The sequence below is a fragment of the Astatotilapia calliptera genome, chromosome 10, assembly GCF_964374335.1.
Source record: "Astatotilapia calliptera chromosome 10, fAstCal68.1, whole genome shotgun sequence".
NCBI classification, from domain to species: Eukaryota; Metazoa; Chordata; class Actinopteri; order Cichliformes; family Cichlidae; genus Astatotilapia; species Astatotilapia calliptera.
In genome coordinates, this window is record NC_137431.1 from 2,562,383 (window position 1) to 2,578,615 (window position 16,233).

At 40.7% G+C, this 16,233-nt stretch overlaps 1 protein-coding gene across 1 annotated transcript; it reads left to right on the forward strand.

Moving 5' to 3' along the window:
- Positions 1-6,368: 6,368 nt before the first annotated feature.
- Positions 6,369-16,233, forward strand: dgat2 (diacylglycerol O-acyltransferase 2). The gene is made up of 8 exons (XM_026182233.2): positions 6,369-6,642; positions 8,297-8,425; positions 8,614-8,721; positions 9,864-9,934; positions 12,388-12,592; positions 12,968-13,142; positions 14,467-14,651; positions 14,838-16,233. Exons 1-8 carry the CDS (start codon positions 6,603-6,605, stop codon positions 14,990-14,992), a joined length of 1,068 nt encoding a protein of 355 aa, XP_026038018.2. The 5' UTR covers positions 6,369-6,602; the 3' UTR covers positions 14,993-16,233.

The following is a 16,233-nucleotide window of genomic DNA, read 5'->3' on the forward strand; positions in this document are numbered from 1 at the left end:
TAATGTGTTCGGTTCATTTGGATATTTAGAGTTCAGAAGCAGTTGTGTAATCTCACATATTCATGTATTAAAGATTTCATGTGTAGCTCTTTCAGCTTCAGTGTCTGAGAACAATCTCTCTTTGAAACGACAGTTAGGCTGACTCATGCTTACACGGTGAAGTCTAATGTAGTCTGAAAAAAGGGAAAGTTTTCTGTGTTTATTTAGTCATGATTATCAAAGAAGCCAACCGAGGCCACACAGCCAAGACATCTTGACCTCACCTGTAATTGTAAATGATTTATTCTGCAATGACTGCCAGAAAGGAAAAGTTGCTCCCTTGGTTCTTTTTTCACCTGGTGCATGACTGTGGAGCGAAACATGAACGTGGGCCCACAGCTGGCACACGGGCCTCGCTCTGGGAACCTTGGATTTAGACTGTTGCCCTTCCTCTGGGGCTACATGTGAACATTGCAGTTGTTGCATATGAGGTGTTGGGATTTGTGCAAGGCCCGAAACTTTCTCAAATAGAGTCATAGGTTGAAGTCAGATTACAACATTATACTGGCAACACTGTAAAAGAACGGAAGCAAAAACTGCAGGATTCATTTCATATTTTAAACAGTACACTCCATACAGGCAGCACAAAATCAGCGGGAATTTCCTTCTTTTGTCTTCAGAGATGTAAAAGTAGTGTTAAGTAAGTCTCGCACCGTTACTGGTTACTTTTAGGATTATGATTTTGAATCCAAGCATTTCACCCATCATGGTTGTTTTTACTTATACTGTTAGGTACAGGAGCTGTACATGTGGTGCCTTTGGCTGGCTGAGCTGTGGTTTTCAAAACCCAACCATCTCCTGGAGCTGCTTTTAATTGTTGGCAAGGAATCATCCAAGCGTCTTCCTTCAGTGTCTGCCTTTCAGGCCGTCAGTACTAGTGATGGGTCGTTCGCGAACGAAATGGCTCTTAGAGCCGGCTCTTTGACGTGAACGACGCGAGCCGGCTCCTTATCGCGAGCCGTCACGTGGGGTTTTTTTTTTTTCTTTCTCTCAGCCTCTCTCTCGCACTTTTTTCCCGCTGCACTCTGCACGCGAGCCTTGTGCTTTACGCTGGGCAGAGGGGGGAGGGGCGGTAGTTACACTCAGTAGCACAGGAACAGAGCCAGAGAGAGAGAAAGAGAGGCAGGGACAGCAACATTAGAAAGGTATAGTAATCATCCACAACTATTTTCGGTTGCAGATGATAAAGGATTGACAAAGTTTATTCATGCAGGTCCATATGACAGAGAATATGCATGTTCTTTTAGTTTTCATATTATAATTTATATTTAATTGTGTTGTGGTTTGCAGTGTTTTGTGTTCTTTTCACTTTAAATTTGTGAAAGGAAAAAGCTGAAAATTTAAATAGTTAAAACTTGAAATGTGAATAGTTGATTTTTGTATTATATGATTTATTTATTACATTTTATGTGGAGTGAATAAATAAAAGTATATTTACGGTGGCCCCTAGAGACAAAGCACATACAAACTTCAAATCACGTACGAACTCTGAAGCATGTACAAACTCCAAAACACGTAAAAACACGTACAAACTCCAAAACACGTAAAAACTCCAAAAACACGTAAAAACACGTACAAACTCCGAAGCACGTAAAAACTCAGAAGCATATAAAAACTCAGAAGCACATAAAAACTCAAAACACGTACAAAAGACAACAGAAGTGCTCCAGGATGCTGGGCGCAGTGTTGAGCCTTTGTTATCTTGTGGCTACACAAGCCAGCAAGTACCAACGACCGGATTTGGTGTGTGGTAATAACAGGTAAATGAACTTTTTTTTAAATTATTTGAATATATATATGAGTGCCTGTGTATAAATACACAAACAATACACACATGCTTTCAATTGTGTCATTTAAGTGATCTAGTAGCTCTGCTTTGGAAGTTCAGTTCATGCTAGAAATGTGTTTTGGAGTTTGTACGTGTTTTGTCTCTAGGGGCCACCGCATATATTTATATATAAACATATATAAATAAAACCACTTGTTTTTACGTTAGTAATTCCTTTTGTGCATAATTTTATATTATTGTTAATAATAAATTAATTAAAGCAACAAAACAACCTGAAGAGCCGGTTCGGAGCCGAAAGAGCCGGCTCTTTTTAGTGAGCCGAACCGAAAGAGCCGGATCTCTAAAAAGAGCCGGAAATCCCATCACTAGTCAGTACTATTGAGAACAGTCTTAATGATCGTTTTAAAATTCTTATATATATTTTTATTACCAAGTGAGACGTGAGAATAAATATGAGTGTGTGTGTGTGATTTATTGTATTATTAGAAATCACAGGTTAAAGGGTGTCTGGTTTTTTAATCTGAGTCCCAAATGATAAGAGTGTCTGTGAACTTTGGCAGGTGACTTTTATATCACATGGCACAATTCTGATATTTCCAAATGAAATAACTGACAGACTGGACAATGCCCTGCTCCTTTCAACACAGAGCAGGCAAGATATACTGTATGTGTGTACGTGTGTGATGAGCTGACAAAAATGCTGACTAAAGGACGAGCAGATGTGGGTAGAGAATAAGAAAGAGATCATCTTTAAATAAAGCAGTCTGCACGTAATATAGCGAGTCCCTTTTAACCTTGTCTTGTGTCCAACTCTACAAAGTACAACATGAATCAGAATTTAGATTTCTCGCTGGAAATTATGAGCTTGTCTATAGACTAATGTCAGCGTACCATTTAAAAATCCTGTATCTGTTATCAGGAGGCATTAACGCACATCAGACATTGATACTGTCAGCAAGACCTCTGCTGTCAGCACTGTGCAAAAGTCTTGAGTAATGCCTCGTTTCTTTATTTTATGCTTGCAAGGATCCAACCTTGTTGTAATTTCTAAAGTGCTCTTGAGCAATAGTTCTCCAGGCTTTCTGAGATCTATCAGTGTTTTTCATTTCTGTCTTGTCTGGACAGAACACTATAGTCACCGACTGGCCTCCCCACATCCTGTACCTGTACTGTGATGTAGTGTAAGATCATCTTGACAGAGAACAGAACAAAAGGCAGCCAACAGCTGAAGAAAAGTTTTGGGATGTCTGTCAAGAACCCTGCAGAACTATTCTCAAAGACTGCTTAAAGAATGACAATAAACACTGAGAGTTCAGGCTGTGCTGAAGAATAAAAGCAGTCATATCAAATATTGACTTTCAAGCTTGCAAGAATTTGAAAGACACTGTTTTTGCCTTATATGCTGCATTTCTCCGTCAATGAATAAAGAAATGAGGGATCAAGACAGTAATGATGCTAAACCACGTTTACACTTATAACAACATAATGGCTCTATATTAAAGCAGTGTAGTTGCTAAACTGGCTTATTTTAGGTTCCAAACAGCCCACTATTGAAAACACAAAGCATAGTATTAAACGAACAGTATCCCATGGAAGGCCTCGAACTGCTGAGCAGTTTAAGTTTAGTGTTGAATGAAGATGTGATGCAGCGTAGTGGCAAACATGTCTGTGGGAAAATGTTGCTGCCAATAAACTCAAAATGAGCTCATATTTCCTCTCTCCCGTCAAATAAACAAGAGGTTTAAATAATTATTCATCAGTTGCAAATCTCTGCAGTGGGATTTTTTTTTTTAAATCTTACAAAGTGTTTCACGTTTCACAAAAGCCGAAACAGCAGAATTCACCAGTAATCCACCAGGCGTGATGATCCTGTTATTAGTCTTATCAGTGTAAAGTGATGAAAATTTAATGGGGCATGTTTTGTGCTTTGGAAACAGTCCTTGCCTGCTAAGTATGTTGTTAGTGTGTTGTAGATTGTACTCATACAGTACAGTAGACAATGCTTTCAATGTTTGTTTGGTCTCAAGCTGCCGTTAGGTGGGTGTGGGGTGTGAGTGAGGTCAGGATAACAACATTATTGACTTATTTTTGAAGACAGTGGTCAAAGTACAGAATCCTACAGGGCACATCTTATCTTTGTGGCTTTTAAGCGTCACGATCTAAATACTCATTAAAATATAACGTAATATTGGCTCTATCGTCCCAAATGAATTACAGCATTTTAAGAAATGAAAAGTTGCTTTAGAGCAGAGAGCTTACATGAGACCTTATTATATTAGGGGAGGAAGTCATATCTGTAGATAACGGGATATCTGTTCTACAGATTATTATTATTATATGAGAACAAGAAATTCTGCAACAGTTGGGGTAAGCAGGATGGATTATTGCAGGTGGTGCATAATTTCAGAATTAACTGTCACCACAGCAGAAAAAACTGGAGCTGAACACTCGAACTCCTCACACCACAATCAAAAGCCAGCCAGAGGCGGCACTGAAGAAAGAATAAACAATACTAAAGACTGTACTTTAAAAGCAGATTATTCCAGCGCTGCTGCTGCTGATGCTGTTGCCCTGAATTATTTCTCAACACTGACCTGATGTCAAGGACTATATAATTGATTAATCCAGAAGCTGTTATATTTCTTGGCTGGGTCCCTGTAGATATGCGATATCAGTTTTTGGATGAAGCACATTAGATACAAAGTGCAAGAGATTTTTTTTCTTTTTTACTGGAACAGACAGGAAATTATATTTAATTTGTTGAAGTCAAAAGAGGTAAAGCCAAAGAGCAAACATTAAAAAGCATGACTTCAGCAGGATCATGAGCTCAGACATGACTTCATTGAAATCTTCAGGCTCAATTGCTGCACAATCAAAGCTAAAGATCTAAAACAACACATCCAGCATCCTATATGGTAATATGCCCCCATCGATATTACTATTTAAACTTCAAGTATCTTGTGCTATTTCATCTAAATGCCATTACATAGTAAACAGTAGATATTTTTACACTGTGATTTTGGTGGTTTACCTTCTCCACGGGTGGGCTCACATTTTCAGCTGTTTGCCAGCAGCTTTACTTTAGTCATGTGTCCTGCTGGGTCTGGCTTGGTGAGTATCTCTGCAGTGCCAAGTGCAGAGGATTTACCTGAGCGCTTTCTTGGACAGATGGCTGCCTCTGTAACCTGTTACACAATGCAACCCACAGCTGCCCGTGTTTGGAGTCATGTCATGACATATTGAGCACTTTTCAGTGCAGCAGGTTCAGTTCAGTTTTTTTTAAAGGTCTGATGTTGGTGATTTGGTTGCAGCATTGATACAGAGCACATTCCAGTTCACGAGAATAAAAGAATAAATACAATATTGTGGAAAAGTCAAAAGTGATATAAGTCTTTAAATCTTGCTTCCAAGGATTCTGAAAGCAAGATATAAGCTGATGTTTTCGGACATCAGCCGCCTTTTCATCCATTTTCAGTCACGCACTGTTTTTTTTTTCCTTTGTTAAGCTCCTTAACACGGACCTATGCATCGTTCAAGCAAAAAAAAGGAATCTAACTCAAGGGATGAACCAGTGTTGTGTCTACACATGGTGAACAACTTAGATAAGTCAGTCATGGATTGGCCTGGACTTCATTACTGAACAAGTGTGGGATCATCTTGACAAAGAAACGGAGACGGCAGCATCCAAGGAAGAGCTTTGAGTCTCCGACAGGAAACTATAAGCTTCAGGCTGTGCTGAAGAACTCAGTCATAACAAATACTGACTTTCAAGTTCAATATAATTATTAGAACGTTTTCTTGTCTATTTTATTTCAATGTATGTTTGCACGTGTCAATAAATCGTTGCACATATTTCCCATTTTCCCAGCAAAATATAAAGGAATATAGCGCAAGACTTTTGCACAATACTGTACATAGATTACATATGTGTTAAATCTTAGATCTTAGGAAAATGATTCGCAGCTATAAATAGTTGCCGACTGCGTTTAAACAAGCGAGTAACTTAGCTTTGGCAATTTGGAGACAGAACATTGAACTCTGTATGCGGAGGGTGCAACATCTCTCGAATGATGTAAGGCCGGTGCAACTTCTTTTGCAAGAGTTGCTTTTGGCATCAGTCAATACCTACGACCCTGATATAAAGTAAGCAGCTTTATTAAAATAACTAAAAATTAAAAAGCAGCTTAAATATAGTAAAACTAATGATTTTAAGGTTTATAGCTATGAACAAATAATTTTAGACAAAAATAATAATAATAAAGAATAAAAGTTTAATTCGATTAAAAACAGACTTCCTTTCTAAAAAAACAACAACAAAAAAACCCCCAAAACAAAACACTTTTTTTAAAATAAGGAGAAAGGGACCGTTTATTACTTGGCTTCTGGCCATAAAACAGCTGGACACATGTTTGTACACAGCTCCTCTGTCCCATGAGGCATGCTGAAGAGCTGTGGCACGAATGGTCAATACATGTTTTGAACGGGTCGCTGACCCACGTGACTGGCCTCATAAATACAGAGAGAGCAGCTCAGCGGCAGCACTGCTCCTCCACGTTACCTGCAGTCTTGCCTCCGCAGAACCTCCTGGCTTCTTGCTCCTCCCCGCGCTGATTAAATGCCCGCTGGACTCTTCAGTCAGCTGCTGTTAAACGCAGTCATGACAGCGGAGCTGTAAGCTCGGAGCTCCTGATGTTTTAACTTATTTTATTATTGTTTAAAAAATAATTTCAAAGGTTTTTCGGGCACTTTGATCAGCCAACAAGAAGACTGAGCTATGAAAACCATACTTGCTGCATACTCGGGATTCATCAAAGGTAAGATGGTTATTTGGGGTCTTCAAAAGTGTCCCAAGGGCGTGAAGGAGCGAAACGAATAGGAACGCAAACAAGCCTGGAGTTTTGTTTTAATGCATGCAAAACAAAACGGGAGTTTAATACTTACTATGATAACAGAAATGAAATTAATAGGATATTGCTATGCTCAATCATCCTGGTAAATCAATCTCCAAAGGTTGATTCTGTTCATCTGGACACAGTGGGAGAAGCTCAAAATACTGTCTAAGAATTTTGCTATTATGTATTTTGCTAATCACTGTGTTTGATTTGTGTTCTGTGAATACTTATAACACGCTTCCACTCTGAATGGTCTTTGGTTGAGAGGAACTAAACTCGGGCTTTTAACCTAAACCACACAGTGACAGCTGCAAGTTAGCTCAAAGTTGATGGAATAATGACACACGGATGTAAGTGACCATACCTCTCATAATCGCATGCTTTCTGCATGCATCTTGCTTATAATTCGTGGGGTTATTGTGGGAATGGGGGTGGAGGAGTGGTAGTGGGGGGTTCCCTGTTGTGTTACTGTATCCAAACATGCCATTTGGTTTCTGTGTATCAAATATGATTCATAGCTTAAATCAGGGGTGCCCAATCCCGGTCCTCGAGAGCTACCGTCCTGCAGCTTTTAGATGCATCCTTGTTCCCACACACCTGAATCAAATGAATGGCTTGTTATCAGGCCTTTGCCAAACATGATGGCATGCTGTAGAGATCAAACCATTTGATTCAGCTGTGTTGGAGTAGGGATGCATCTAAAAGCTGCAGGACGGTAGCTCTCGAGGACCGGGATTGGGCACCCCTGGCTTAAATGAACACTAGAAACTATACGAACACTAGAAACTATACAAACACAAGCTGATGTGTCTATGTGGGCCTGTTATTGTGTTAATTACAAAACGTTGTGCTGTTTGCATTTAGAGGCGACTACTTGCATGTCCAATAATTCTAGCTGTTTAGGTCTAGGATGGCTCTTGAAAGCCAAGCACGTGGGCCCCCTGTTGTGCCCCCTGTTCTCCAGGAGATCACACTGTTTGTTTGGTTTCAGCTTTTACCCACCAGTTTGATCTAGCTCTAAGCAGGCTGGTTTAACCATCACTGCTGAATTCCAGCCAACTTCTCTGCCACACATTTAAGCTGTGATAGTCTCAAGGACTCATAGCATTATAGTTTGCAGGCATTACCAGCCGAGCCCCGGTACCAGGTTATTTTCAGTGAGGACAGATGGGATTAGAGGACAGCGTTTTCCTGGAGTGCGAGAGCTTCTTATTGGCTCGCTGTGACACGGCCTCGACTCACGTTAGTTGCTTCTTAATGTTGCTTTGCGCTTCTTTCTCACACGTAGCTGCGTGGATTCACTCTTTCAGCCTGGTGAGTAGCTGAGGCTGTGTAGTTTTGGACTCGCTGGAAATGTACTGTATTATTGATGTAGGACAGGTCGGTGCAATCCGTTCTGGAGTAAATCATTAACTCTTTGTTTTGATTGATGTCCACCTTTGGCTTTGTTTAACTCAAATCAACTCTAGGCAAGAATTTCTTCTGGGAAATGTTGACTAGATTTTTTTTTTTTGCGTGATCTTTATCTCTTCCTTCTGTTTTTATACCTGATCCATTGATTTGTTTTTGTCTCAAGGCACTGGCTCCAGCATCCTCTCCGCTCTGCAGGACCTCCCCTCAGGGTTATGGCCCTGCACATCCAAGATGGAGAAGCATCTGCAGGTGATCTCTGTGATGCAGTGGGTCATCTCCTTCTTAGCCTTGGGTGAGTGAGAGAGTTGACTTATTAGTGTCACAAGTAAAGGAGGTCAGATCAGTCTTTAAAGTGAACACACACTCGTTGATGGCTTGTTGGCCTTCTTTCGTGTGATTACACCCTGATGATGGATTACCTTAACCCTTTGTGATGAATTCAGGTTTAACTTTAGTGACTATTTCCCCGTCTCCCCCCAGGTGCTGCCTGCACTGCATTACTGATCTACATCTTCTGCACTGACTGCTGGCTGATTGCTGCCATTTATATAGCCTGGCTTATTTTTGACTGGAACACCCCAAAACAAGGCAAGCCACGAAAGATGTCAATTTAAAAACAAAACAAAACTGTTACCTAATGGTTTGAGTTTTGGCTGCACCGGACTATAGGTCTTAATGAGAGACTTTCTGGCACTGTGAACTAGTGTGGCGGTTTAACTAAAATAATTGCTTATAATTCTTGATTTTATTTTTATGATTTCATTTATTTGAAGTAACCAAAATGAGATTTGTGAAATGACAATGTTGAGATTTTAGGCACGTTTGATGAGGATTTCTGCATCCGGTGATAGAAAAGCTTTAGACTAATGCTATTTCCTCTGCCTTTTATTTTACTTTAATAAGCTTTACAAGTTCACAAATTGTTTTCATTAGTTAATTTTTTTTTTCAAAAGTTTAGTTTTTATTTTCATTTTGGTTAACTACATTTTTCCACATCTAGTTTTAATTTTTAGTTTTTGTTAACTATAATAACCTTGAGTCTTAGACAAAGAATTGCCCACCTGTTGGTGCCAAATTCTTTGAAATGACAGTTTAATCCGGCTAAAGAGTTTCTTTTTCTTTTTCATCATTTTAAAAATTTGTACTTTAGCTAACATGCTATAGATTGGCATGTTAGCTAAAGTATAGCATGCTAAAATGCTATACATTAGCATGTTAGACTACTAGCTTAGCTTATGTTAGCATGCTATATGTTAGCATGCTAAAATGCTATACATCAGCATGTTAGACTACTGGCTTAGCTTATGTTAGCATGCTATATGTTAGCATGCTAAAATGCTATACATTAGCATGTTAGACTACTGGCTTAGCTTATGTTAGCATGCTGGTTTAGCTCAACACAGTGCTCTGCCGTGTACAGCCTTACTGTACCCCTAGCATGGCAGCACATGTAAACGTAGAGCTCAAGGGAATTTTGGGTAGTGCGGAAACTTATTATTCAGGCATATTCGGTTCATTTCTCAGCATCTTAATGAGAGGACAGTTGTTCGGATTATTTTGACTGGGTAATATTTGAAGACGTCACTCTGCACTTCCGGGCAAAACTAATTAAATGACAGATTAATAAACTGTATAATAAAAAAACTAAGGTTGAATTGTTACGAAAAATTACGGTTAGTTCTATTTTTGTGCGCATGCTCTGAGTGACTCATGTGTAACTTTCTCCTCAGGTGGCAGGAGGTCCTCCTGGGTGAGGAACTGGACAGTGTGGACGTATTTCCGAGACTACTTTCCAATCAGGGTGGGTGAATGTGTCATCTTTGTGATGCTCCCTTGCTGACGCACTCATCTGTAATATAGGGAAATCTGGAGCTTTGCAGAGCGACGGTGGTGCCAGGACTCCAGGAAATGGGTCCTAAACATCTCCCTTATGTCAGATGAAGCTGCTCCTGTGTGAAATGTGTTTAGTTGTGCACGTTTAACATTACAGATAGGCTTATCGGGGCTGCATTGAGCCATCTGCTCTGTACTCTTACTTGTCCTGTGTTGATTAAGATGAGGGTATGATGTTGGCTTCAGACTTTGCCCCAGTTGAAGGTCTAAGAAGCAGTGCTAAGCTTTTCTCTCATCAGGTACTCCGCAGTGTAGGGGACAATAAAATCCTTGGTCAGGCTAAAGGGCTTTGTGTTGGATGGTACAGATGTTTAGTAGCTGTTCCTCACTATACTGTCACACAAGAAGTCAAAAGTCACGGTTAAAGCATGCTTAAAGGGAGGATAGCTGTCTTCTTACACATTACACAGTAGTCATAAAAATACAGGGCCAACATTCCACTCTCTAACATCCAGGAGCAATATATATTTACTTATTTAATTTATTTATTAAACAAATATGTTGAAGTCGGTCAGATCTTGAGAACAAAGAGCGCTAAATCCAGGGTGATGAACCAAGCATTCATTCTTTGTCATCTAGATGCTTCACTGTAGTTGGGCCTTTCTCATTGATGTCACCACCTCATGTTTAACACAGATGAAGCCACTGTATTAGTTATTCGCTCATGTGAAGCTGTTACATTCACAGTCAAAGTGAGGGATTTACTGTTTTTTGTACTTCAAAATATCCTGAAATTATCTACAAACACATGAGTTAGTCACAGGGCGAGTATTGATGATTTATGAGTTGGAAACAACCGGTCAAAGTCCGAGCCAACACTGAAGTTGAGGTGAGGACCGAAGGAAGTCCGAAGTGAGACTTGTTATGAAATGTGTTGCACGGATAGATGTGCAAGTCTGCTTCAATACTAGAATCAGGTACTCTTTTATATTACTGCTGCTCCTTCTTGAAACGAGTGACTCTCTTCTTCCTCCTTCTCTTTTCTTCTGCTTGGATCTGTACGAGGGGTTAAGTGCTGTGTTTGCTGCCCTAGTCCCACTGTAATCCTCCACATATGCCAGGTGGTCTCCTGCGCTGCCATGGAGAGCTTGAATGGGTTCTCCTGTGCTAATGTGATTACACAACTGTTATTTTGGACTAGCTACTAATGGAGCTTTGTTTACACATTGTGATGGATCCAAGTCTGCACTGCACATCAGAGCACACTTTTCTTATGGGCCATGTTCACCTTTACAGCTTTATTGTGCAATGATGGGTTTGATGATAATGCTGACACATCACTGCTGTCAGCCTGAACAGGTGCACACTGGATCCTAATTTTATGATTGTATGTGCTGTCTGGCTGATAAGAGTGTCCTAGTTTTACTAAAGCAGTATACATCATACTGTGTGTGTGTGCAATGAATAATGGCTGTCTACACATCCATGTTCACATGTAGTGTTAAAAAATATACCTACAATAATGTTTACTATCGCCTGTCAGTGCGCCCGAGGGTGGCTGTGGCTAAAATGTAGCTGCCATCAGCAGTGTGTGAATGGGTGGATGACTGGATGAGTAAAGCACTATACAAATACAGGCCATTTACCATATTGAAAATCACTAAAGTATACAGCTATGATCGTATATTGTTAACATTGTTACTGGAACCCATTTATGTTCTTCATATTTCAGGACTTTGCTTTACTGTCTTGGATTCTCATTCATGAATTGCTTTGTGTATAATTGAACCATCTTTGTTTTTGTTTTGTTTTTTTTCCTTCATTCACAAACAAAAAGCTAGTAAATATTACAGTTCAGATGATGTCATAAGCTTCTTTTTACAGGATGCTTCTGCTGAACAGAAATATGGTTGGTGATTAAAGTTTGATAAAAGAGAAGCTAGTTCCTAAACTGTTGAGTAATCAGGCCGTGATCTTTGGAAACATGCGCTGCTGGTGAATGCTTCAATTTTAATTTTTCTTTTTGAGCTTCGAGCACCTCGAGCCAAATGCCATTTAGTTCACATCGCAGTGGTCTAGAATAAAGGTGCCCAGGGTGAATCTGACCCTTGTAAGCTATTAGACATCACAAATTCTTGAACACACCATTTCAGGCTAGCATTCTTGCTATTACGGCGCTGAACATCGGTCTCATTTCAGTATTTATTTATTTATTTTTTTGAGGGGAGGGGGTTCCACCTTTAATCACATTTATCATGCAGTGGCTTTAGTTTTCGTCTAAAGTCTGTTTCAGTTTTTGCACCTTATCCGTTTGATGCATGATAAAAGCAGAAAAATAAATCCATGTTCATCAAACTTTTGTCCTCGTCTGAGAATCGGTCTCACACTGTTTATCCACTCTTTGTCCTTTTTGTCCTGCAGCTAATTAAAACTCACGACCTGCTGCCCAGCCGGAACTACATCTTTGGCTACCATCCCCACGGCATCTTTTGTTTTGGTGGTTTCTGCAACTTTGGGACGGAGGCCACAGGCTTCTCTAAGAAATTCCCTGGCATCAAGCCTTCCCTTGCAACCCTAGCAGGAAACTTTCGTTTTCCCATCCTGCGAGACTATCTGATGTCTGGAGGTGAGATTTGACTGAAGAAGCCAGAAATTCTTGTTTGAATTCTTAAAATGTCAAAATAAGTGATAACTAGCGCTGGGAGAGCTGACCTTTGTCCTGCTGCGGCTTCAGTTGACATCGATCGACTGATTCTGAGCTTCATCTGTTTGGAGGGCCTGTTTGCTCTTCAGGCTTCATTTTTGCCCCTTACATGTGGAATAAGTTCTTGTTTTCTTTTTTGAATGTTTAACATTTCTTCTGCATATTGGTGGATTTTGCCTAATGCACAATATGGTATAGAAAGCATACAAAAGGCTGGTGTGTAACTCGTACAGAGACTTAAAACTCAGTGAATCTGAGTTGTAATGAGCAGTTTACCTACATTTTGCCCCCCCACAGGTATCTGCCCTGTGAACAGGAACTCCATCGACTACCTGTTGTCACAGAATGGGACGGGAAATGCTGTGATTATCGTTGTCGGAGGGGCAGCCGAGTCTCTGCAGTGCACACCCGGCTTGAATTCTGTCACCCTGAAGAATCGTAAAGGCTTCGTTAGGCTAGCGCTGCGGAAAGGGTGAGTCGGCTGCGCATTTTCAGACACGAGCACGTGTGGTTTTCACTGACCCGCACAATATGTTGTTGAATGGGAAAATGTCATTCCCTGAGCTGCGGCACCTCACGGGAATAACAAAATCCTAGATTATTATACCCAGAAAGGCCACATGCTTGCAAAGAGAGAGCTGCTAAATCATTCTATGAATGTGCAGTCTTGTCCCTGCTCAGCTCCTCGTGACATATAGTTCACTTTCAGGGGCTGGGCAGTTTGAGCTCCCCCCTTGGCTATGCGTTAATGAGACAGACTGCAGCGTGAAGGGCCCTCGGTTTGTCTCACCAGCCCAAACAAGCCCATTCCTTCACAAATACAGCCGAGGATTATCATATCAGTGGGTGCACCCTATCCAAAGAAGCTTAGAACGCGCTGGAAAAGACACGCAGTTATGCAGACCTTTATTCGTTACAATTAGGCTAGCACAGCAGCTGATGTAAGCCTCAAATGTGAATTTGGGTCACTTTGGATTGATTTTGTGGAACTTCTAAGGCTTTGTTTCAGTGCTTATGAAATAGAGACGATGTTGCAACCAGCTGAATGATGTGTTGTGTCGTCACAAAACAAGTGTCCGCTTTAACAAATATATTTATTGTTTATTTTTGGTCAAAGGGATTGATGCTCTGATTGTTTCTTCTAAAATACTGGATGGAAAACCAGATTGAATCTTTCACAAACAGCTGGAAAAAATCTCTCTCTAAAAACGACTGATTCTGTGGTCTAAAAACGGCCCCTGCAAACCTTCAGACTCTAGCTTAGTTACAGATCAGGGTGGATTTAAGAAATTTCCCGATCACATAACACCTTCCACAGTTGTTATACAAAAACGTGGCTGCTCCTCCCCACAGGGACATTGAATGCTTTTTACAAACTGTCCGTGTTCCTTGCACCGATTCCTGATGGTGCACATTGCACCATAAATCCAAACCTGTTGGCTATTTTTGAATATTTGGTAAACTGAAGCTGGCCGTTCAGGCAAGTAGAGACATGTAAGGAACGTGGTGGTTATCACACGTGTGCAACGCTTCAAACTCTGTTCTTATTGCTGCTTTTAAAACCAGGAGATTCACAGATAGGATTATAATATAACCATAAAACCACATTTCTGGTCATGTGAACAACAACTGCAAAGCTTCAGCAAGAGGACAGTGAACAAATATTTGTTTATTAACTGACATTTTTCTCAAATAAGTCTCAATGACCTTTTATGTGTTCTAGATGTTTCGCATAGATGTGTTGTTCTTTTTCACGGTCGGGCAGGTGTGTTGAGTCACTTGCTTTGTTCCCTCAGGGCTGATCTGGTTCCAGTCTATTCCTTCGGCGAGAACGACGCCTACAAGCAGGTGATCTTCAACGAGGGGACCGTCTGGAGGTCTCTGCAAAAGAAGTTACAGAAGATGTTGGGCTTTGCCCCGTGCCTTTTCTTTGGAAGCTCCTGGGGCATTGTGCCTTTTTCCAAGCCCATCACTACCATAGGCAAGTTTGTCTCGTGTTTGCTTTGACTGTACGGTACAGATTAGTTTTCTCTGACCTCGACATGGCTGTGTTACTAAAGTTTTTGTAGGACAGTGACCAACCAAACAGTTCATAGGACACAGTCAATATTTGCTCAACTGTTTGTTTTAACTGTTTGTCTCCTGTGTTCTTTTTCTTTTTTAATAGTTGGGGAGCCAATCACTGTGCCAAAAATTGAGGATGCATCAGAGGAAGCGGTGGATCTCTACCATGCAATGTACATCAAGTCCCTCCAGTGCCTTTTTGACAAGTACAAGACCCGCTTTGGTCTGAAAGAGAGTGACATCCTGCACATCCACTAGGAAGATGACGGGTCGCTGCTAATGGCCCGAACTGTGCATCTCCAAACCCCTCGCCTCGTCTTCGTTTCGTCACCTTCGTCATCGCACCTGGGTGCCTAGATTATCTCTGGACTGCAGATGACACATTTTGCATGTTTACTGAAGAAACCTTTGCTCACTGCGCCATCTCACACACACGCATAGTGCTTTCTCAGGCAATGGCAGGTTTAATGAATGGTGGCCTTTCCCAGCTGCTCTTGTCTGGTTGCCCACAGTGCCTCATCAGTGCCTTTTTTTCCCCTCCCAGTTTTCTTTTAAAACTTGGGCGTCACGTTTTAACTGCTTCTTTCAGGCAGTGGTCGCTAAGCTCCACTAGATGGAGCCAGAAGGTAACTTGCAGGACTTCTTCCTGAGCTCCTTTACAACTCTACACGCTGAACGCACAAACAATGCAAATGAAAGGTACCACTTTATCACTGGGTAGTGCCCAAAGATTAATCGAGCCAAAGACATATGATGTCCACAGACATGTGGTGATTCCTGCTGGTTAAAGGCCGAAAGTGAAGGAATTCTACCAGGTATGGTGAATGCACAAACGCATAAGACTGTAGAAAAGCCTTACAGTGTTAATTGAATTCTGTAGCAAGGAAATGCCTATTTTAGTGCATTTGTCTCAACAAATATTTCTGGTGCACTTTTGATGTTTTACATCACCCTCTGAGGTTTTAGTCTCAAAGATCCCACCCCCCCAAGACAGGCACTGCTCTGCTTGGCTTATTTCTTTTTCTTTTTTATGTTCATACTGGTGACAGGGTTTCTATCTGGGTGGATACATTTAATGTATGCAGTGTAAACTACGTGATTTCTTGTAACTTAAGTGTCTTGGAAGGTTTTGAGCTGTAGTTGAAAAGGATAAAATGGTTTTGTGGGTGAAAATCCTGATGTTTGCGGGTGAAGATGGATGGATGGAATCCTGATGTTTGATGATTCCAGTTTACAGTGAGTTTTATAAAAAATCTTTCAGGGAATCATTTAAAATAAGCAAGCGTGCGTCATGTCGATGGGAATAAAGTGTAACAGAATTGGCTGAATTTACAGATGCAATTTTCACTGGTTTGAGCATTGTGATGACTACTATGGAGCAGTGTGATACCTGTGCAATGGATTTGCAAGCAATAAGCAGCGAGACTTGTCTGTGTGATGAGTTGCATAATCTTTCTGCTGATGTTTAAATTAAACTTTTGTAAGTTTTCAGAAAAAAA

Excerpts from the sequence above, each read along its gene's own strand:
- dgat2 (XM_026182233.2), top strand. The coding sequence starts at position 6,603 with ATGAAAACCATACTTGCTGCATACTCGGGATTCATCAAAG. Across the intron at positions 9,935-12,387 it reads GAGACTACTTTCCAATCAGG|CTAATTAAAACTCACGACCT; the intron begins GTGGGTGAATGT and ends TTTGTCCTGCAG. Across the intron at positions 13,143-14,466 it reads AGGCTAGCGCTGCGGAAAGG|GGCTGATCTGGTTCCAGTCT; the intron begins GTGAGTCGGCTG and ends TTGTTCCCTCAG.